Source organism: Acinonyx jubatus, chromosome B3 (assembly GCF_027475565.1).
Source record: "Acinonyx jubatus isolate Ajub_Pintada_27869175 chromosome B3, VMU_Ajub_asm_v1.0, whole genome shotgun sequence".
NCBI classification, from domain to species: Eukaryota; Metazoa; Chordata; class Mammalia; order Carnivora; family Felidae; genus Acinonyx; species Acinonyx jubatus.
The window spans coordinates 61,888,731-61,913,376 of record NC_069386.1 but is presented as its reverse complement, the minus strand read 5'-3'; the positions used below and the strand labels follow the sequence as shown (position 1 = coordinate 61,913,376).

Here is a 24,646-nt window from a genome sequence, read left to right as displayed (position 1 = left end):
CTCCAAAGCCAAATGGCCCTGAATTGGTCCTTCTGGTCACTCACTTGCCCTCTCTGTTCTCCTTGGTGCCAGGCTAAAAATGACCCATAACTATATTATGTGAACTCCTATATCTAAACTGCCTGTGGTTCTTTTGATAAAGACTTTCCCAGTCTGGGACTGGGACTAAGTTTCCCAGTTTGGGACTCTTGCTGCACATATACTGGATATTTGGAGGACACGCTTAGGCTTAAAACATTTCAGGGACACTGGAAAGTCCACAGTGGTGGCACGTGGGTGGAATTTCAAGACCTCAATTATAGAGGCATCAAGAAGTCCCAGAAGGGGGAGCCTGGGTGGCTCAGTTGGTGAGGCATCCAACTTTGGCTCAGGTCATAATCTCCAGGTCCATGGGTTCTAGCCCCATGGTTGGGCTCTCTGCTGACCCCTCGGAGCCTGGTACCTGCTTTGGATTCTGTCTCTACCCCTTCCCCGCTCACACTCTGTCCCTCTCTCATAAATAAATAAAGATTTAAAAATTAAAAAAAAAAAAAAAAAGTACCAGAAGAAGGTAGAGCACAGCACAACCAAAATGGCTGATGGCAAAGCAGCCAAAGACACTAGGGGTGAGTATATGACGAATCCCCATGAGATGGTGCAAATTGTCTACATTTTTGGTTTCAATCTCAGTGGAAATTCTGAAAAAATGTCTTGAGTCTGCATAGAATAATTAGGATGACTTTGTGTGCCAATTTACATGGCTTCGGACAGTTCTCTCGTGTTTCTTTTCGACAGTCAAGTATTCCAGCTAAACCTCATAATGAAACATTAGGTGGAGAGGCAGAGAACACACACATACAAGGGAGGAGTCACATAACCCTCCATGGCTTTTACAAAAGGGTCTGTCTCAAAAGGCAACTGTCAGAAACCCCCCCTCTTGCCTTTTTAAATAAATAATTCTGTTATTACCTATAGGATATATATTGAGATGGAAACGGTCAGCAGGGGAGGAATTGGGAAATCAGATTACCTCATTCATAAAACTTTAAGGTAAGTTCCTTTTTCTAAGTCCGATTTGAGAAGAGGCTCGGCCTATTCATAATTAGGGTATGTATTCTCTCCACGGTACCTTCAGACCTTAAGCAACACTTGCCATTAAAAGATGGGTGGGTAGAACTGGTACCAAGAACACCAAAATTAAATTCCTACTCCCCCCCAACAACTTTCTTTGCAAGAGTAAGTCTGAAGGCAACGTTATTACTCCCCTAGAAGTTGGGGCGGGGCAGGGGGAATGTCTTCTAATGGTTCAAGCACTTATCTTAGATAACTAGTCATCTCCCTTCTATAACCTGGGAGTGTGCATGACGCCCACCTGTCATCTCCACAAACTAAGAAGTCAGCCAGGCATCCCTCAGATCAATGTGTGTGAAACACCAGCATCAAAATCACAGAAAGTGTTCATTAAAAATAGAGACACTCAGGACTTTAAGATACAAAACAGATGAACCTAGAGGAAGGGAAGCAAAAATAATACAGAAACACGGAGGGGGACAAAACAAAAGAGACTCTTAAATATGGAGAACAAACGAGGGTCACCAGAGGGGATGTGGGAGGGGGGATGGGCTAAATGGGTAAGGGGCACTAAGGAATCTACTCCTGAAATCATTGTTGCACTATATGCTAACTAACTTGGATGTAAATTTAAAAAATAAATTAAATAGGGGAGCTTGGGTGGCTCAGTTGGCTGAGCATCCAACTTTGGCTCATGTCATGATCTCACAGTGAGTGAGTTCAAGCCCCGCATCAGGCTCCGTGCTGGCAGTTCAGAGCCTGGAGCCTGCTTCAGATTCTGTGTCTCCCTCTCTCTCTCTGCCTCTCCCCCACTTGTGCTTGTGCTTGCTCTTTCTCTTTCTCTCTCTCTCTCTCAAAAATAAATAAATAAACTTTTTAAAAAATCAAATAAAAAATTAATTAAAATTTAAAACAAACAAACAAATAAATAAATAAAAATATAGACACCAAGACTCCATGTCTAACCTACCAAACGAAACTTCTGATGGTGGCACTCAGGAATCTGCATTTCTTAAATTTATTTTTTAAAGGTTTATTCATTTTTTTCAGAGACAGAGAGAGACAGAGTGTGGGAGGGAGAAGGGGCAGAGAAAGAAGGAGACACAATCTGAAGCCGGCTGCTGTCTCCGAGCTATCAGCACGGAGCCCGACGTGGGACTCGAACTCACAGGTTGTGAGATCATGACCTGAGCTGAAGTCAGCCGCTCAACCAACTGAGTCACCCAGTAGCCCCAGGAATCTGCATTTTTAACAAGTGATCTTTATGCACAGGAGGTTTAAGAATCTCTGCCTCACAATTACAACCACAAAGAGAGGCAGTAAACCCATCACCGAACAGCAGGGCCAGGTTAGAAGCTACCCTTCCTAAACACCTGATGTGATCCTCACTAGCTAGAGCCCACTGACTTGCTACTGGTTAGAAAAATGATTTGGTGCTCTTCAGAGAAAAGTCCCATGTACTCTTAAGAATAACAGCATCCCACAGAGAAACAGGCAGTTAACTCTCTAGCCCCTAATCCTGACCTAATGAAGCATGGGCTTCATTTTAGGGCTTCTGATAATTTGTACAATCATTGCTGCTAAAGATTTGCAGCCTTGGGAGAAGGCCACGGAAACAACGGGACAAATACAATAGGTGCTATTCTCATCAGTGAGAAGGTCTGAAAACCAAAATTTGATTATTTTGTCTCTGCTTGAGTCTCGCTTGAACTCTGTGTTCCTGGAAATTAAATTCACACTTAGGTGGACTTCAGAGAGTTATTCTTTCCTTTCCATTTAGCAGCCGTGGGAAGTGTTTCTTGCCCTAAGAAACTGCCCAGGAAGCCCCAACCAAACGTAGCTGTAATTAAAGGTGCAAATGAGCACACAGGGATACCCAGGGAATCAAGGAGTAAATATCTCAGACCCTCTAACACAAAGCAGAGATGTCCTCAAACATTCTCGCTCAGAAAATACAAAATCACTATTAATACAAGGCATTCGCTCAATTACTTTATTTGGAACAAGTAATAAGTTACTTGATTCAGAATTTTGTTTGGCAAAGGCACAATGACCTGAAATTACCTCAGTCAATGTTACTTTGGACTTCCTATAAGAGTCATCTGATGGAATAATTGAGAAAGAAGGCAACAGTATCATTCACCATTCCTGCCCTAAAGAAACCAGTTACTGGCCTTGTGGCTTAGGGTGAAATTTCAGGGGCCATGTCATGCAGGAGTTGGGGGGTTAGGGGGGAAGCACAGTGTCTCGTTCACAGAGCTTAGAAGTCATGGTGATGGGCCCTGAAGAACTGGATGAGAAGATTCCAAAATGTTTCCCCAACAAAAACAGTTGCAGATGTCAAAGAGGTATGAGCAAAACTGCTTCATAATTTTTAAATAGAAAAGAAGTATTTCTAAATTAACATACTATTTAGTCACTGGAATTGGGAAAATTTTACCAAGGCATCAAGATACCATAAATGCCAGAGTAAGGTATCAGAATAAGATGTGAATTTTTCAAAGTTATGGTTCAATGGTTACAACACTTGAACTATCACCTGTCTGGAGGGTATACAAGAATAGACAGAGAGCTATGGGTGGGCACCGAGTCCTACCCACCAAGAAGAGAAGGGAGGGCATTGCCCATCTTTCCTCAAGCCTAGTGAGTAAGGGGGGGTTCAGCAAGCCCATGCAGACAGCTTTTATGTGTGTCCTCTGCAATCGGGGCTTATAGTGAATTATGACTAGTTCCTCTCTGAGAAACTTAAAGGGCCAGAGATGGGCTGATGAGTACTCAAAGAAGAAGCTACAGGGGGCAGCCTGCACTCTCAGAATTCATCATATGTGTTCCCTTGTACCAGGTGAGGGCCAAGGAGTGAAAGCAATGGCCTGGGGTCACGACAGTTGTCCAAGAGGGCCACCTGCAGGGAAAAACAGCCCTCAACAGAGAGAAGCTGGAGGTCCAGCAGCATTCAAAGGACCAAGGACAGAGTAAGCTACCAACTATGAATATGGAAAGGCATCACCACTATCAAGGGACAAGTGTCAGTCCAGAGAGTATGAACCCACTTACACCAGGATGCATCTTTATGGCTTTTTTCTGGCCCTCCTACATCTCCGTATGCCACCCCTGCATCAACCAAGCCCCACCTCAGCACCAATCCTGGAGGGCCAAGAAACCTTGGCCAGAAGCTCAAGATGGAAAAGGAAGCCAACCAGACTCTCTTGTCCAACTTCAAGCTTCTCCCAGGCAATAGGCCTGGACTGGGGATTGTGAGGAGGGGACAAGTTTTCATTTTCTATGAAGTTTGGAGCTTTGCCTCTTTCATCGGACTGCACATCTTATGTACTAAATCAAAAGTGTTTCGTGACTTAAGAACAGAAAAGTTGTGGAGTTGCCCATATGCTTTGATTCCAGAGGGTCATGTAAAGAGAATTGAAATAAAAAAGAACAATAAACCATAGATACAGACAACAATTTGGATGAATCTCCAGGGAAGTAATACTGGATAAAAACGCCAATCCCCAAAGTGTTATTATTTTTATATATCCCCAAAGTGTTATATTATTATTCCATTTATGTAAAGCTCTTGAAATGACAAATTTATAGAAATGGAGATCATATAACTCTTGGTTGCCAAGAGTTAAGAAAAGGGTAGGAGCCAGAGGAAAGTGGATATGGTTATGACAAGGTAACAAAAAGAACCCTTGCAGTGATGTATCTGGATTACATCAATATCCTGGTTGTGATACTGTACCCAGCATACACACATGCCACACGTGTACTATTGCGGGAAACCAGGGAGAGGATACACTGCACGCCTGTATTATCTTCTAAAACCGCACATGAATCTACGATTAGCTTAAAATAAAAAATTAAAGTTTTGAAAAGGTGCTGAAAGCTGTGTATGCACAAGTGGATGGAACAAGTGATGACCAGCCTGCATTGCATCGATGCACATTCTATCAGCTGAAGATGCTCTCTTTTGTAAAACCCACTGCATTCAATGTTGTGCAACAATCGGGGTTTTCAACCTACTATCTGCCCACTGCTTTGGTGTAGTAGCTTATTAGGGCTGCCAGAACAAAGGACCAGAAACAAGATGGCTTAAAGCCACAGAAATGTCTTATCTTGCAGTTAGATAAGATAGAAGTCTGAAATCCAGGTGTTGGCAGGGCTGTGCTCCCTCTGACACCTGCAGGGGATCCCTCCTTGCCTCTTCCCCACTTCTAGCAGCTCTTCAGTGTTCCCTGGCTTCACAGCCATGAAACTCCAAACTCTGCCTTCATCACATAGTGTTCTCCAGCACATAGTGTTCTCTGCCTTTTTGTGGTCTTTATAAGCACACTAGTTGTGTTGGATTAAGGATCCACCCTACTCTATTATGACCTCATCTTAAGCAATGACATCTACAACAGCCCTATTTCCAAATAAATATGGTCACCTTCTGAGGTACCAGAGGTTAGGACTTTTACATATCTTTCTCTCTCTCTCTTTTTGGTGGGGAGGGCACATAATTCAACCCATAACACTTGGCTGAGTGAAAATATCCTATTTGTTGTTTTCAGACTTCTTGAACACTCCCACCCGTCCACTGAGCTTCCCGGATAGACAGGAGGAAGGAGTATTTCCAGAATAGTTGGTAGAAACTCACGGGCACCACTCTGATCTCACACAGCTAGGAGCCATCTGTCTCAGTATAAACAGTCAAACGCCACCTGTAGCTCCCTGATGACAACACTATCTCTCAGCCACTCTCCCATAGGCTGGGTCATGCCCAAGCTGCTTCAAGCAATAATTTTGAGTTTGTCTCAGATCCAAAAGCTTTTAAAGCTAGAGTGACATCCCCACACACATTATGCTGCCTGGTTCAAAATGCTGCCTGTCTGATTTCATAGACTCACTCTTAATCAGGCTATAACTCCTGTCCTTGTGAATTTCCTATCAAGAGACCTGCTGTCCCTCCAAATATCTGGCTTCTGTGAGCACTCTCCAGGCCACTGGATATGATTATGTGTGGCTGAGTCCTGGCTTTGGGCAAAATTCATGTTCTTTTCCAGAAAGCTCCTAAGCTGCATGCAAATCAAGACAGTGGCTATTTAATTCTTGGTTCTGGTTAATGGTCCCTAAGCATTTCACTCAATTAACTAATCAGTACTTACTGAGCACCAACTACATGCCAGGTACCATTCTAGATGCTAGTGAATGAAACAAACTTTCTGTCCTCGTGGAGGACATCCTGCATCCTAATGGAGAGGATGATGTGATAAAAGTGAAGGGGGGACTAGTTTAGGTAAGCTATCTTGGAGAGGGTGACGTCTGAGCTGCAGTTTAAAGAAGGAACACACGCCAGCCACAGAACACACCTAGGGAAGAATATTCCAGGGCAGACAGAACAGCAAAGACAATACCACAGCCTTTAGTAGTATTTAAATTGACATGTTAGGGGCTCCTGGGTGGCTCAGTCAGTTAAGCATCCTACTTGGGCTGAGATCAAGATCTCACAGCTCGTGGGTTTAAGCCCCATGTCAGGCTCTGCACTGACAGCCTGGAGCCTGCTTCAGAATCTGTATCTGCCTCTCTCTCTCTCTTAAAAATAAATAAACTTAAAAAAATTTTAATTGACATGTTAAAGAAACTGAAAGATGGTTTGGAAGCTGTTGGAGGATAAGTATCTCTGCTTTGCTCCTCTCCACCTTCTGCTACTTGTTCTGTGCCTTCTGCCTTTATATTATCTGTTTAACGTGACAATGCCCACAAGAGTCTGGCCCAGGTTCTTCCTTGCACTTGGAGCCTGGACCTCATACTAACAAAGCCCCTGTTCTCCCCTCCGTGCCCTGGGCTTGGGTCAGCTGAGGATACACATTTCACCCCCACAGTAGGATTCTGCTTCGACAGTCCTGAGAGCTGGACATTGGCCATGGTGAATTTGAAGGAGAAAATGTAGAGCAGCCCACTTCCTCAACCATGGACCAAGCAAATGTCCAGGACTTCATCCACACCCTCCAAGTGACTGGTGAGGGTTGTTCCCAGGACTCACCCATAGCCTTGCCCCATGACCTCCCAAACTCTCTTAGAAACAACTCAAGAAAGCAGAAGCCAATTTATAACCCAGAGACTTGAGCTCAGGGCTCGTCTAACAGTGGCAACTTTTCCCTCTTCTAACACAGCCAGGTTTTTTCTTGCTACTAGGTTTTTGTATCAATTAACAACCAATAACGATGTGTAAGTAACCGTTGGTTTTTTCCATAAAGATGTTTAACAGAGAGAGAAAAAGAATGAGGCTAAATGCTGATTAGGAACAATTCCCACAGTATTTCCTGGCCCAGTAAAATTTCTGGCCTTCTGCCTCTGCACACACATGGGCTTTAATACCCCATGGCTTTCAGTCGCCTTTATTTTCCTGGACCTGGATACAGCCTTCCACTGCTGACCTCTTGACCTACCAGACTTACATCCTGCTCCTGCTCAATTCTCAGAGCTCTGTGTTTCAGTAACTCTTCCTTCCTGGGCATCAGACTTCCAGGGCACCAGGCCCTGCCCGGCTGTGAGTGTGCTAATCAGCAAGTCACTATCCCTCTGAATCTGTTTACCCAAATGATGGATATGCATGGAAAGAAAAATACTACATAAATATATAAGTATATAGTAGATAGATAGATACATAGATAGATACATAGATACATAGATAGATATACAGACAGTATAGATATACTTAGTATAGATATAGATACCAGGATAGTTTTATCGTGTGTGACAGGAACCTATGTCATCCTAGTTTAAGCAAAAAAAACCCTGAGACTTTGGGTTTTTCCGTTCATGTAATTGGGAAATACAAGCTCTTCCAGGGACTCCCACAATATCATGATGGTTTCTCTCTCATCCTCTCTCCCTCCTCCTCCCCCTCTCTTCTCTCACCCTCATGTCTGCTTGTCTCTCTGCCCTCATTCCCTCCGAAGCAGACAGCTCCTGGCTTCCTTCATCCCTGCTTAACAGCCCCTTTGGAAAAAGGCTTTTCTACCAGCATCTCTAATGTCAAGTACTCTGACCAAGCTTGGATCGCATGACCATCCCTGAACTAATCAGTGAGGAAAGGGAAATAGGATCCTGGGACCAGCAAGGCCTGGATCATGTGCCTACCCTTGTCTCCCAGGGTGGGAGGCTCTACTGAGCACTGGGAAGGATAGTCACATAAGGAACCACATGAAGTACAAAGCGGCAGATATTAGTTTGATTCGCTAAATATTCATTCCATAATCTTTCAACCAGCTGCTACCCTCTGCTATAAAGGCTGGAAAGCTAAAAATACTACTTTTCAGAGCCTTGCAGTTATGGTACAGGCTTATGATCTATATTCTGTCCAGAAGATGTTCCCAAGCAGACATGATTTATGTGAGGTGGTGGCTGGGTGCAGTGATCAGGTTCTTGTAAACACAAAAAACAAACAAAAAAAAAAGACAGATGCTTTGGTTGTAGATCTGGGCCAGCTATGCCCTAGGGTTCTAGAGTCGAATCCCTCGTCATTGGTAGTATATGACAATAGCTTCATAAATTCTGCTAGAACCAGTGGTATGACTGTGCATATTTGAGTGTCCCTGGTTCCCAGACTCTCCCATAAATTCTGAAAGTAACCTAATATCCTGTAATAAATTTCTTTCTTCATAAACTGGCTAGTTTGATGTAGAAGTACAACACCTTGCCCTGCTGCATTATGCAAAAATGTGCACATTATGTCCCACCACGAGACAGTAAATACTTGCTCCCTGAGCCGCGTTCCCTGCCCCAAAATAAAAACATTAAAAGACTCAGGGTCCACTGTCTAGTTCTGGTCCACAAAACAAATGAAATCTTGAGACTTTCCTATAAGTCACTGACTCCTAATAAAAACAACTTTATTGATTCACAACCTTATTGACTCCTGCGATGCTGATGGTGACACACTCTTAGAGGTTGTAACACTCGTGTAAGGTAACTACCTTTTTCCCCACAGCAAACACAGTAATTACAAACATGGTAGTCTGTGGCTGCTTTTAAATACCTGTTGTACATTTCAATTGGCAATAGTCCCTCTAAAATCTGAACGCCCTTTACAAGTCAGCTTTGCAGGTAAAATGTTTCTCTTTACTGAATGCTTTTGTAGCTGTGTCTTCTTTTGACAATAGGCTCTGTTGTTTGCAACTAAAATCCCTGATGAATACTGGAAGGGAGGCTCACTGATAGACGTGCACACGTTATAGAGGGAGGGCAGTATTATGTTGGGAAGAAAATGTGTTGAGAAAACAAAAACAGAAAATGTCGCTATACTATTTCATGAGGTTATCGTGACTGAATGGAACAATGTGGTTTATGCTATACACTGCAAAACCCAATGTAAATGTAAGGCAAAAGGAATATTCTTAACTGGTAGTTACCACACTGGCTGGTAAGTCAAGGGTACCTGCACTGCACGGGAGACACCCATCTCCTACTAGCAAAACCTTCCTAGTCTTTCCTCATTAAAGACCCTCTTTCCTAAACTGCCCACATGTAGTCTTCCTAGATGAGACCATTATTTGTTTTGTTTTTTTTTATTTTTTTTTAATGTTTATTTATTTTTGACAGAGACAAAAACAGACTGCGAGTGGGTTAGGGGCAGAGAGAGAGGGAGACACAGAAGCAGAAGCAGGCTCCAGGCTCTGAGCTGTCAGCAGATAGCCCGACGCGGGGCTCGAACTCACGAGCTGTGAGATCATGACCTGAGCCGAAATCGGACGCTCAACCGACTGAGCCACCCAGGCGCCAATGAGACCATTATTTGTAAATCAACACTGCATACAGAGTCATGTGTCCATGCAATAGGCATTGACTAAGCATCACTGGCAAAAAACTTCACGATCACAGGTCAGCGACAGGAGCACCAAAAGAACAGACAGGAAGGGAGTTTAAACTGGATACCCAATTCAGTGTAGCATCAGCTCTTGAAAACATGGGAGAGAATGGCATGAGGAGAGGCATCAGAGAAGATTCAAATGTATGTGAACATTTTTTTTTTAATTTTATTTAATCTGAGAGAGAACGTAGGCACTGGGCAGAGAGGTAGAAAGAGACGAGAGAATTCCAAGCAGGCTCTGTGCTGACAGTGCAAGCCCACGCGGGACTTAAACTCACTAACAGAGAGATGACTAAGCCGAAACCAAAAGTCAGATGCTTAACTGACTGAGCACCAAGGCGCCCCAGAAATAATATTTTTTAATCAAAGTCCAAAACTTTTAATAAACCATTGTTAGAAATGTATTTAAAGTGCTAAGGTGCCTTGATATTTGTGGATTAATCTGGAAGTTTTTCAGAGTGGCTCAGATTTGATGAAGCAAGATTTCACTGCAGGCCAGAAAAAACTATTTTCTGGGGCACCTGGGTGGTGCAGTATGTTGAGCCTGAGTGGGTCCAACTCCTGATCTGGGCTCAGGTCATGATCTCACAGTTCAGGAGTTCAAGTGCCACATCCAGCTGTGTGCTGATGGTACAGAGCCTGCTTGGGATTCTGTCTCTCCTTCGTTCTGCCCCTCTCCTGCTTGTGCTCTCTCTTATTCTCTCTAAATACATACATACATACACATACATACAAACTTAAAAAGAAAACTGTTTCCCAGGATTCCTCTGAATCAAGTGTGGACACCAATCAAAACATCACTTGAGTCCAAGCTGCCTGGCTGCTTGGTCAGTAGAGCATATGACTCTTGATCTCAGGGTTGTGGGTTCAGCCCCACACAGGGTATGCAGATTACTTAAAAATAAAATCTTCAAAAAATATACATATTGCTTAAGTCCATTTGAAGGCATTTTCCCTGAAAATTGCTTGCAAATGCAAAAGTAGCATATCAGAAACAGGTACTTAGATCCATATGGGTCTCAGTACTCTTCTTTCCAAACATCCATTTCACCTTCGACTGCTTTACTCCTTCCCGGTACCCTCAAAAGACAGGGGCCTCCTGGGGTGCCTGGGTGGCTCATTCGGTTAAGCATCCAACTCTTGGTTTCAGCTCAGGTCATGATCTCACAGTCTCGTGTGTCCCAGCCCCACAGGGCTGTGCCCTGACAGTGTGGAGCCTGCTTGGGATTCTCTCTCTCCCTCTCTCTCTCTCCCCTACTTGCGCTCTCTCTCTCAAAATAAATAAATAAACTTTAAAAAACAAAGCTGGGGCGGGGGGGGGGGGGGGTAGGGAACCTGGGTGGATCAGTCAGTTAAGTATCTGACTTCAGCTCACGTCATGATCTTGTGGTTCATGAGTACAAGCCCCATGTTGGGCTTGCTGTTGTTAGCTCAGAGCCTGGAGCCTGCTTCAGATTCTGTGTCTCTTTCTCCGTCTGCCCCTCCCCTGCTTGCGCTCTGTCTCTCTCCTTCTCAAAAAAAATTAAATAAACATTTTAAAAAATAAATAAACAAAAGACAGGGGGGCTCCTTTCTCCATACCCAATTCAAATCTGTGTATCATCAATAGTCCAATAGTCCATTAGTCCATTTTGGACCAATAGTCCATTTTGTCTTCCCTAAATAATTGTTTTAAAATATGCTACTATTAACCCTAACTTATTTCAACACAAATGTTTGCTTAAAAAAAAAAAAAACAGACTATTAGTTTGAACCATATGAAACTACAGTAAAATGTGGTCAAAGGTCAAAATGATATTGGAAACATATAAACAGATATACACATTCTTAATGTTTTTCAGACTAAACTTTCTTGAGTTCCCCTTCCCTCATTCCACTTACCAACTTATTTTCCTTAATCTTCTAAGGTATTCCTCCTCTGACCAGATGTCACCACCCGACTTTACCATGACCTTTTGGTTACGTATCTCCTAGAATCCTGTCTAGCAATCACTCCACCTTCCGCTTTTATTGGATTCTGCTTATTCTACAACTCCAGATTCTGGCAACATGGAAGAACTTGGAAGACTGCTATGAAGACCTAGAAATGCTGGATAAAACAGAAGACAAGCACGGAGACTTCTTGGGATTCTCTCTCTCTCCTTCTGACCCTCTCCCTGGCTCACTCTTTCTCTCTCTCTAAAATAAAATAATTAAGAAAAAAAAATTTAGATAAATTGGACTTCATCAACATATAAAACCTTTTATTTAAAGGACACCAAAAGTAAAATGAAAAGACAATCCACAGGAGAAAACTTTGGCAAACCATGTATCAACAAGAATCTAGTGTCCAGAATATATAAAGAACGATTACAACTCAAGACAAAAAGACAAAACACCCAACTTAGAAACGGGCAAAAGAGGGGTACCTGGCTGGCTCTGTCAAAAGAGGGTGTGACTCTTGAGCTCAGGATTGTAAGTTCAAGCCCCAGTTGGGTGTGGAGATTACTTGCATAAATAAAACTTTTAAAAAATGAACAAAAGATCCTAATAGACAAATCTCCAAAGAAGATATGCAAGTGGACAAAAAGAGCATGAAAAGATGTGCAACATCACTAGTTATTACAAAATGCAAATCAAAACCACAATGAGATACCATTTAATGCCCACTAGCATGGCTATAATCAACAAGACAATAACAAATGTTGGCAAAGATGTGGACAAATTAGAACCTTCATATGCTGCCAGTGGGAATGTAAAATGATGCAGTCACTTTGGAAAGCAGTCTGGCAATTCCTAAAAGAATAAACTTAGAGTTACCATATGACTCAGAAAGTTCACCCTTGCTATATACCCAGGAGAATTAAAAACATTAAGTCCACACAAAAACTACACAAATGTTCAGAGTAGAATTAAAAACATTAAGTCCACACAAAAACTACACAAATGTTCAGAGTAGCATTATTCATAGTGGTCAAGAAGTGAAAACAACCCAAATGTCCATCAATGGATGAATGGATAAAGAAAAGGTGATATATCCATAAAATGGAACATTATTCAGCAACAGAAAAGGAATAAAGTATATACTACAACACCAATGAACCTTGAAAACATTATGCCAAGTGAAAGAAGCAGCCAATTACAAAGAACATACAATAGTATGGCTCCATACATATGAAATGTCCAGAACAAATTCACTGACACAGAACATAGATTAGTGGTTGCCCAGGTCTCAGGGTATTGAGGGAAAATGGGAACTACTAATGGGTACATGATTTCTTTGGGGGGTGATAAAAAAAAAGTTCTAGAATTAACAGTGATGATGGCTGCTTAACTTTGTGAATAAATTTAAAATCACTGAATTATATACTATAATTGCGTGAATTGTGTAGTATAGAAATTTTACGTCAATAAATCTACTATTGTAAGTTTTCACAGAATTCAATTTCCAGGAAGAATTAAAAAGTGGAAGGCTATACATTGAAGACCTAGTAAGGAGAAGCATAGTGTTACCAAAAGTGTTTCATGCAGATGGAGGTCAGATGGATTTTCTGCACCTAATATCCTACATTAGAAAAGAATAGGTGGGAATGCATACATCACATGGAAATCAAAGACAACGTGAGAGAATTTGAGTCAATACGTTATGAGTTCACCTACTATCACTGGCTGATAACAACTGACTTCACCATTTCAAACTTCTTAGGTCAATCCAAGACATCTTACTCTTGATTTCGTCTACTAGGTTTCCAGGCATACCAAATACCAAAACAGCAGGTAGAATAAGGCTGCTGATATCACATTATTATTGGCTATACCTATAGTTAAGTAAAAAATCATCCTGTATAATCATGACTCCTAAGCACACACTAGTATTAGCACTGTTTCTAACAAACTTTTAACGAAGGAACTGCAAGAATTAGCCAGCTGTTATCTGGTTCATTTCGACCAGTATCAAAAACAAAAGTATATTTCTGTCAAACAAGTTCCATAAACATTGTTGGTGCCCCATATGGTTTTGTTGAAAGACTTGTCAAGTACAAAGACTTGGTTTTGTTGAAAGACTGTTCATGAACAATCATGAGCAAAAATGGTGTCTATCCAGGTCATCTGTCCAACCAGTAAGACAGTTCCCTACATTTCCTTTGAAATCAATACTTCAATAAGCACCTCAAGGTATCAGGCCATCGACAAGATGGACCTCCACTTAGGGTCATCAATTTCATACTATAGACCATTGGTAAGGAAGGAGATAGCTTGTTGGCTATTTTCCACAATGCTCATTCTCTTTAAGTAAGAGCAAATTCATTTATAAAAATCTCGTGCCTCCAATCATGACAAGCAGATGCCTCCAATTTGTACAGGGGGCGGCTAGAGGTAATAGGCTAGTTAACAGCCACTGACCTTTGTCAGGTGAAAGCACCAGAGAGTAGCTGAGCTTTTCATGCACTTGGACTGTGAATCCCAAGAGTGGGAAAAAGGGAAAGAAAGATCAACTATGAGGAGTTAGATCCAAAACACTTATGGAAATGGTGATTTCATATCCTTCTGAGTCTTTGATTTCATCCTGTTCAATACTAAAAGTGTTGTGTGCCTATATTTACTAAAGGGGAATCTAAATTACTTCACTCTTTCAAGAACTACAGCGTATCTGAAGATATCCCAAGATGTTGCATAAAGAAGGCCGAGAAACACTAGTTTACACAAGCCCTCAAAAGGCATTATTTGAAAGAATATCATATACAATTCTTGAGTTCATTTTCAAAAAGCAATTAATGTTCCCTAGGGCTGGAATATTACAGTTATCCCAAATTGGGTTTTTTCCTCATACAGGGCAAATAAAGTTTCCAAAAAAGAGTGCAAGACATCAGCAGTACAAAGGAATTATTTTCCCCTAACAGCGGGCCTCTGAAAATTCTAATGAAAAAAAAATCTATTGAGGCAATCTAGGAAGTAAGTCTGAATTTGATTAAAGGGAAAAAAATAAAAGTAAAACTCATTTGTCTGTTTGAGGACAAGAGAACAGATTAAATAAGCATCTCATGCTATTCCAGATGCTGTTCCATCCTCCACTTACTTTTCAGTCTTACAGATTCTTCCATGATAAATTCTTTTATTTTATTCCTAATCTATGATTTTGCTCTATTTTTTTTTTGAGAGGGAGTACTTTATGAAACTATGCTTCCCAAGTTTACTTGCCCTGCAACTAAATGTACATGGCTTTGCAACTTAAACTCTGGCATTACTTAGGAGGATTCAACTACATAGATATGTTTATACAGGTCAAATCCTGAGAAAACAATTAAGAATAGTAGTAAATAAGAAGTACACAGGCAATGTTATGATTCAGCTAAACTTTTAAGGGAACCTGAAATGCTTTCACTTTTAAACAAGTTCTCTAACTTGTGACTTGAATAAATTTAACCATATTTATAGTTTTTCTGAAAATAAAAGGGAACAAATGGAATTTTCTCTCTCCTTGGAAGGCCAAGTAACATGGAAGGGAAAAAATATGTCCTCCTTGGCCAAGTGAGGCATAACTAAAGATCAAGGGGGAAATCCGTCTCCTCTTAGGAAAAACCCACAAATATTGCTCTTGCATGTCAATTAAAGTGCTGTAGGGGCAGGGCGCACCTGGGGGGCTCAGCAGGTTAAGCAACCAATTCTTGATTTCTGCCCAGGTCATGATCTCCGGGGTTGTCTGGCTGTATGCTGGGCACAAAGCTGGCTTAAGAGTCTCTTTCCCTCTCCCTCTGACCCTCCCTCTCTCTCTCAAAAAAACAAAACCAAAACCAAAAAAACAAAAACAAAACAAAAGATGCTGTGGGAGAAAAGAGTTGATATAAGGGCAGATTTACCTAGGATTTCTGAATCCAATGTAATTTACAAAAATAGAAGGTAACTGGAAGCAGAACTAACATTTATTAAGTGTGCACTCTTGTGCCCTTCACATACATGCTGTTTTCTATTTCAATAGTACTCAAAATTTTGGAGTCAAACCATGGGAAAATTTCTCCCAACACCATCTTTCTTCACGGTTAAAGTTACCAATGGGGAAAACAAAGCAAAATAAAAATACAGATATAGATATAAATGTTTTAGATATATAGATATGTTTAGATAGATATAGATATATCCCTGCAGAAATAAAAATGCAGCCACTTCTACTGCCTCCCCAATAATCTACACTTTAAGCAAATGTGACAACACTAAAATTTAATTCCCAATAATCTACAATTCATTGTGCATGGTACCTATTAGGTGTTCAGTATTTGTTGTTTGTTAATACTGAAAATAACTGGTAGACACAAGCCTTTTCTTTGTTAATGTGCATGTATCATTTTCATAAAAATACATCCCCCCCTCTCTCTCTCTCTCTCACACACACACACACACACACAGCCACACTGATGTCTAATCCTGAAAATGCCCTTATGAGAAAATGTGGAAGATAAATATTATGATAGAGTAGGACATGATGATGACAATTAGAGAAATAATGAAGGGAAATTCCAAGCACTTAAAATCCTTCCAGTCTTTTTGATGTCAGGTATCTTGGTTGCCATGGAAACTCACAGGTGTCTGCAAAAAAGTAATCTATTCCTACTTTGAAACTTTAAGCCTGCTCTTGGCCATAATATCACACATAATCACATCTTTTTACACCTTTTAAATGCCACATCAGAAAATCTACATTTGAAGGGAAGCCACATATGTACAAGTAATATGCAACATGTTCAACTAACCTCAACAGAAATGAATATTGTCATCATTTATCATTTAAAGAGTAACTACCAGAAGTACAGGTAATTCTCATGCTAGCGGACAAACGTTTTTTACTAACCACTCATTTCAGTTAGTTGAACAAGTATACCTAAATCTGTCAGTGGTGTTTTGAGGTTTTTATCCTGTCTTTATTTTGCACTTCAAACAAAACACAGGTAGAGAAATAGACTGGGATTTGTTGTTTGGGGTTTCTAAAAATATCAGAAGGCAACAGAGATGAACTCCATTTATCAGCAAGCAGGTCGGTGATCTGAAGCCAGCCATAAAACACGCACAAAATAAGACTTTCACAATAATTTTGTATATAGGAATAGATGGTAGTGCAAAACACATCAGTCGTCAGTAACAAAACAATCTTTGTTGCTATTTGTAAACAAGAGCTCGGGCCACCGCGCCCACCTGGTATGATGGGCACAGGGTTGTGTTCTGCAAGAGTCGCCCTGGGAGGCGGACCTCCGCCTGCACCAAGCTCGGTCCTCAGGCCGGCCGGGATAAAGCCCTACCAGAACTCTTCTGCTTCCAGCTTGGGGGCTGGAGTCGACGGTCCCTGCCTAACTTCCCTGCAGTTACCCGGGCATTCTTAAACCCCACTATCTCCACTTTGCCAGGCACTCCGAAACCCCCGGCGGCTCCGGCGACCCCCAATCCCGTGCCCTCTCCGAGCCTGTGCGCTCCGGGAAGCCCACCCGGGAGGCGCCCCCGCGGGTGGCTTACCGAGCAGAGAGCCTATGAAGATGACGACCTGCACGGTGGTGGTGAACTGGCGGTACAGCTGCACCTCGCCCAACTCCCCGAGCGCGCTGCGGTTGGCGCCCCCAGTCTCGGCGCCGGACGCGTTGCGCGGCTCGCTGGCGTTCCTGGAGATCCAGCTGCCGTTGTGCCCCATAGCGAGGCTGGGGTTCCGGCTCTGATCGTCGCCCGCCCGTCCGCCCACCACGGAGCCCCGCCCGGGTCTCTCTCGCCCCGGGTGCGGAGCAACGCGCGGGCGCCTGGTGGAGTCCTGGAGAACCCGGGGCAGCCGCGGGTCCCCTCACGTCTCCACATCGCCAGCCCCGCCGCCTGGGAGGCGGGGAGGGGGGAGATCGAGGCCGCGCCCCAAGCCGGTTCCCTCCTGGGTCTCAGTCAGCAACCACATGGAGGCGGCGTGGTCTGAGACCACTGAGCTGCGTCCGTCCCTCCTCCCGGGTAGTCAGCGCCGCCAAGCTCACTCAGCAGAGATGGAAACACGGGAGGCATTTGAGAGTCAAGGAGGGCGCTCCCCGCTCCCGCCGCCCCCTTCAACTTCTCCTTCCACGCCCCGAGGGCCGGGCCATCCCTCTCGAGTCCCAGCCGGCTGACCCGCTCGACCTCTCTAAGAAGGAAGAGAACATTTGGCTGAAGCCGTTTTTGAATCCTGCTGGCTTCGAGGGGCTGGATGGCGATGGGAAAGCTGCGAAATACCCCAGCCAAATGACCGGAGCTCCGAGGGGACCCCCGAGTCCCCGACGGCACCCACGGTCTGGGCGGAATGCCCTGAATTTACGCGCAACAGCCTCGCCCTCCGCGGCCGGCCGTCCCCCAGGACGCCCGCGAAGTCTCCTCTGGCCCAGCCCCTTGTCCGGGGATCCGACCTCCCGCCTCGGTGCCAGCGGCAGGGACCCCCTCTTACAGCCCCTTTGCCTCTGCACGACCCAGAGCCCCCCTTCGTGGCCCTGCTCCCGCCTTTGCTACCGGGAGAGACGCTCGCGGAAGCTCGGGAACAAGGGAGAACGCGCCTCGAAAGTCAAGGAACCGTCTGCGCGACAGCCCGACTGCCAGCGCAAGCCGGGGGCAGAGGAGGGCGCGCGGCCCGCGGGGGTGGGGCGGTCACGTGACGCGCGACTCCGCCCCCCACGCCGGAGGGGCCGCAGGGATGGCGCCATTTTGGCCATTCCGAGAGTGATTGCTACGGCTGGAGCGTGGGCAGCGCGGAGGATCGTCCTTTGGCTGCGGTGGACGCGTTCAAGGCGCTAACCGGGCTTCGCTTTATTTACTCCTGTGGTTACGGCTCCCTGTAGCGTCAGCAGGGAGGCTGCGTGAGAGGCCCATGATTACACACTACGCTGCCACCTGGGCAAGAAGCCCAGCCTCCCGCCCTTCAGTGAGTCTGGGCTGCAGCTGAAGGTGAAAGATGGAATTTAGGAGCCGGTGCACGGTTTCCTGGGCCTCTTTACTGCGTCTCATCTCTAAAAGGTTTGCAGTACAGCTCAAGTCTGGTGGGTTCCGGGGGATGAACTCGGGCAGGGAGCAACTTCCTGCGAGCTAATGCAAAAAGTTGGGAAGCTGCAATAACCACGTGGAGAAGAAACGGTACAGAGAAACTGAGTAGTAAAAGGAACGTGTACCGCATCCAAAGAAAGGATCTAGAGGAAAGGAGAAATGAGACCGGGAAGGCAGCTAACGATTTGCTTGTTTTGAGCTTATGGAAAGTGGTTTCTTTTTTAATTAATGAAGGACTTGGTAGAGGGCTTTAACATATTGACCGATAGCATTAGGTCCCAGAATACTAACTCTTCAAAATTGAATAAAATTACAGAATTTGGGGGGGGGGGGGGGGTCCCTGGCTGGCTGGCTGGCTCCATAGAACATGCAACTCTTGATCTGCGGGTTGTGTGTTCCAGCGCTATGTTGGGCGTAGAGAGATTAATTTAAAATTTTTACTGAGGGGTGCCCGGGTGGCTCAGTGGGTTAAGCGCCGACTTGGCTCAGGTCGTGATCTCCCGGTCGGTGAGTTCGAGCCCCACGTCGGGCTCTGTGCTGACAGCTCAGAGCCTGGAGCCTGCTTCTGTTTCTGTGTCTCCCTCTCTCTCTCTCTGCCCCTCCCCCGTTCGCGCTCTGTCTCTCTCTGCCTTTCAAAAATAAATGTTTAAAAAAAATTTTTTTTTTTAAACAAAAATTTTACCGAATTCATGGGGCACCTGGGTGGCTCAGTCCTTAAGCGTCTGACTTTGGCTCAGGTCATGATCTCACAGTTTGTGGGTTCGAGCCCCATGTTGGGCTCTGTGCTGACAGCTCAGAGTCTGGAGCCTGCTTGGGATTCCGTGACTCCCTACCTCTGCTCCTCCCCTGCTCACACTCTGTCTCTCAAAATAAAGATAAAAAAAAATTTACTGAATTTCTTGTCTCAAGGCTGATGCTGGCTCAAGACTACTCGACTTTTACTCTACGAGCAATGAAGTCTTAAAAAGCAAATGCGTTGGGGCGCCTGGGTGGCTCAGTCGGTTAAGGTTAAGCGTCCGACTTCAGCTCAGGTCATGATCTCGCGGTCCGTGAGTTCAAGCCCCACATCGGGCTCTGTGCTGACAGCTCAGAGCCTGGAGCCTGTTTTGGATTCTGTGTCTCCCTCTCTCTCTGACCCTCCCCTGTTCATGCTCTGTCTCTCTCTGTCTCAAAAATAAATAAATGTTAAAAAAAAAAAAAATGTGTTGTATCTTTGGGTTCCCACAATACCTACACATAATAATCCTCTATGTAAGCAGTTATTTTAAACATTTCAGAGGCTATAAAAGAAGAGGCAAACTTACTGACTAGTTGAATTTTTTAAGGCATTTCCAGTAGTTAAGATTAGTTCTCAGAGACCAAAGTTTTAAGATGAAACCCCTTGCCCTGGAATCATTACAGAAGTAACAAAATGTAGTAGTTGTTTGGCAACATCCAGCACATTCTGTCAAGAAGGGTTGCAGAAGAATGTGTGTAAATGAGTTTAGTAGCAGTTATAAAAATACCTCTTTACCTGCCATTCTGATGGAAGTGTTGGGATGACGGAGGGCTTCATGTGGTCCAGAGCCAACAACCAAGAAAGAATTCTTGAAGATGATGATTGTATTAAAGCACAGGGGCAGGTCCTGTAGGCAGAAAGAGCTGCATTACAAGGGGGGAGGGGGCAGCAGTGACCTTTGTATGGAGTCTGGGGAAATAAAGTCCAGAGGGAGTTTCCAAAGAGTCTTTCACATGCTGAAGACTTACTGGAGTCCTAGCTATTGTCAAGTTAAGGTTTTTCCCTCTAGCAAAGCATTAACATTAAGACGGTAGGGAGGGGCACCTGGGCTTCACCTCAGGTCATGATCTCACGGGTTGGTGGGTTCGAGCCCCCTAGTCGGGCTCTGTGCTGACAGCTCAGAGCCTGGAGCCTGCTTTGGAGTCTGTGTCTCCCTCTCGCTCTGCCCCTCCTCTGCTCACACTCTGTCTCTCTCTCTCTCTCTCTTAAAAATAAATAAACATTTAAAAAAAAAGTTGGGAGTTTCTGGATTTTAGGACATTGACATTGATGGGATTGCCTTTTTCTGGTAAACTGGTGGCGACTCTTATCAGTTTAACTCTTTGTTTTTTTTTTTTTTTTTGTCCTTTCTGGTTTTTGAGTAGCTGTGAGTGTCCAAGGAATATCACACATATACCACCTGGTGGGGGGAAGGAGGGGTGCTGTTAGCCTGCACTTTGCCCTCAGCTTACCCCAGTCTCCCTCATCAACTCCCTATTCAAAACTGCTAGGAAAAGTTGGGATAAAGAAGTAGGAAAGAGTCAGTTTTGTAGATGCAAAAAGTAGTAAAGTAAGAAACTTCTCATTTTTTTATTCTGAAAAGATACCAGTAAATCCTCTACAGGCCCTAAATTGGTATTGTAACCAAACTTACCTGAGTTAGGTTCTTGGGGAGTCACAAATAGAAACTAAACCAGGTGAGTTGTCACACAAAAGAAACTTTATTTGCAGCGAATAAATAGATCAAGGGGGAATAACTTCCAAAACCTGACTTAGGAGAAAGAAAGAATGGGTTCCTTTTATCTAGGGTTAGGATGAATATTTAGATAGGGGAGTCTTGTTATTGTATAGAGGCAGGTGTAAGGTCTCACGTTTGCCTTATGAAAACATGTCTATACCATTGTATGGTATATAAATAAGGCTCGTGCTCCTCCTTGGGTGGAGATTTTAGTATTATAATGAGGTAAAGATAACTGTTGATCACCCCATGGGTCACTCCATGGTCCATTTGCACAGGTATAAATCAGGGGTTAAGCTCAAACTGGCCAGGTGGTCTAGGCCACTTCTTGTCAAGGCTGTCATTATTGCTTGATGGGTAGTTTCTGTGTGTCCCGTGCCCCCTCCCCCCCCCCACAGGACGCTATGCCTGTAGGGTGTTTGGCCTGAGTTGAGAGATAACTTGGGAAGAAGAGCTTAAGAAAACTGTAGACAAAGACTGGTGGGTACAAGCGGGTGAGCAACAAAGGTCAGGTCTTGGGATCTAGCTGATGACAGTGTTAGGGTATAGGGTTAGTTGAATTGTTGGGAAAATGAATAAGGTTTTACACCAGGACTAAAACAAGCTCTGGTCTCTAGCTTAGAGACCCCTCTTCCAGGTTCTTCTTGCCCTGTTTGCCGCATGCGTGAACCCCCCCCCAACACACACACACACACACAAATATGGAGGCTGACAACTATAAATGACCCTTCCCACTTGCATTCGGCACTCAGATCTTAGGAGAAACAGTCTCCTCTGAGCCTACCACTGTTAAATAAATCTCTGATCCACTAAGATCTCCGGGTGCCGCTTGGTTTTTCCACCAGCATTCCAGCCTGGTTCCGTAACATATTTGGTTTTCTGACCAGGAAACCCAACCACTCTGGCCCATTGTTGCCACTGGTTTGGGAGAAGGGTGAGGCGGTAACGGAGCCAGGGATTGCAAGGGAGAAGGCACGCCCTGCCTGAATTTCGGCAGTCTCCTGCTCGTTGTCTCTGGCCAGCCCCCCACTCCACCATTCCCGCTGGACTCAAGGAGACTTGGCAGGTGAGGACGTGGACCTGACGTCGGAACCAGTAAGGCTGGGGCCCAATCTAGTCGTGTTGCATCCACACAACTCCTGAAACAGAATGCTACGGGCATCAGTGACAGTCACAGCAGAGTTTATTGCAACGAGAGGTAAGGCCGACCGATCGGGCCAACCGATCGGGACCAACGCTCTTGACCAGAGTGCGGCCTCGAACAGCCGGGGTACAGAGTTTTTATAGCCAACCACATCATCTTATCATCACCTGGGAACAGAACAAAGAAATAGTTTCCAGATGGGGGTGGAAACAGTTCACACCTTCTGCCCTTAAGCTGCAACCGGTTGACCTCCTTGACCCTGCCTCTGGCGCCACTTTTTCAAAGTTCTCAATGCACCCTTGTCCCAATCCAATCAATCACGATCCATTTGATTTTCCTTGAGCTTTTGTTCCCTTGATTGATAGATAGGACAAGGCTGTTATCTCTTAACCTACAGTGTCAAAACAAAGCTGTTATTTCGTTAGACCCACTCACAAGAGTGGAAGGGGGACCTGATCACTCCTAGGAGACCTCAGAGGTCTTACAGGTAGGAATTCTGTGGGAGGGAATGTAATAACCTCCAGTGTGTATGTGAGTCTGAATGTGTGACGGTCTAGCTTGCCTGCCGAGTTCGATTCTGTGGCTCCACGGGTGGGCACCTTTAAGGTCCCCAAAAGCCCACGGAGTCTGAGTGGGCCTGTCTGCGATTCCGTGGGGAATGGCACACTATGGCAGCATCAGAATAGTTTTCTATCATAAGTCACAGCTGAAACCGCTAGAGCTAAGCGTCACCTAAGTTCCTTCGGGACATGGCCAGACAGATGGGCATCTGACTGGTCTCTACATTAGAGGGGTCACTCCTATCCCTCTGTCTGTCTTTGTGACTCTGCCTTACGGGAACATTATGGAGTCAGGACAGAGCAAAGAAGGGGTGGGGAGAGTATGGAATTAAGATAACCCCTGGCACGTTAAGGGCCCTATGTGAGTTAGAATGGCCCACTTTTGGGGTGCCTGGGTGGCTTGGTCAGTTAAGCGGCTGACTTCGGCTCAGGTCATGATCTCGCGGTCCGTGAGTTCAAGCCCCGTGTCGGGCTCTGTGCTGACAGCTCAGAGCCTGGAGCCTGTTTCAGATTCTGTGTCTCCCTCTCTCTGACCCTCCCCCATTCGTGCTCTGTCTCTCTCTGTCTCAAAAATAAATAAACGTTAAAAAAAAATAAAAAAAAAAAAAAGAATGGCCCACTTTTGGTGTAGGAGGGCCCTCTGAGGGAACCTTGGATGTCCCAAAGGTCTGTTGTATCTGGAATGTTGTCTCCAGAGACCCAGGTCACCCTGATCAATTTCCGTACATGACTCCTGGCTTGAAATTGCCTAAAATCCTCTGCCTTAGGTGTGATTCATCCGTAGCAAACAGAGCCAGGCAAAGGTTTAAGCTGCTTTATCCGGAGACTCACCCAGGGAGCAAAGGAGCAACCCACTGCTCCCCTAGTGTTTGCAAGAAACCCGAAGGAGGATCCTTTCTTTCCGCCACCTTGTGACTCACCGGGCTACCTCCCCCCTGCCCCTGAGCTTGAAACTCCTCTCCAGTCTGTCTCTCCTCCACCACCCCCTACACTGCCCAGCTGCCCATCTCTCCTCCCCTCCCAGACCCAGAGAACTCTCCCCCACAAGGACCAGAGGCCAGTTTGTGCCCTTGGCCAGGCGCAGGCACTCTCCAGATGTCAGTCCACATCTGCCAGTACCAAGAGGCTCTCCTCTGGGGATCAGAGCAGGGGCTGAGAAGCCCATGAATATGCCCAGCAGCAAAGGGATTCCCCCAGGGATTATTATGAGAGACAATGCAAGGCTTACACCCTGTTTGTTCCAGAGGCACAAGAAAGCCACGACAAAAGGATGGGGAAGGTCTAGCCGCCAAAAGGGGGGAGGCCCAGAACCTCCTTAGCAAGGGGTCATGAGGTACTGCAAGGAGAAAGGACATTAAAAGAATATCCCAACCAGAGAAAGTCCCAGAAACCCAGCCGATATCAGGAGGAACCCCAAGAAGGGGACCTTATTGGTCTGGCTAAGATAGAATCAGACTGAAGGGGACACTGACTCTCTTACCCTGTTCCTTTGCCTGATAGATGTGAGGGATTCTCTCTCATTTCCCAGGTTAACAGCTATAAG

At 44.7% G+C, this 24,646-nt stretch overlaps 1 protein-coding gene across 1 annotated transcript in view; it reads right to left on the bottom strand.

The window, feature by feature from the left end:
* GPR176 (G protein-coupled receptor 176) overlaps positions 1 to 17,569 on the bottom strand; it is a 125,963-nt gene extending 108,394 nt beyond the window's left edge. The window contains exon 1 of the mRNA XM_027066912.2: positions 17,381 to 17,569. Within this exon, the coding sequence (XP_026922713.1) occupies positions 17,381 to 17,552 (172 nt within the window). The 5' untranslated portion in view covers positions 17,553 to 17,569. The remainder of the gene's footprint in view (positions 1 to 17,380) is intronic.
* Between the last annotated feature and the right edge of the window lie 7,077 nt (positions 17,570 to 24,646).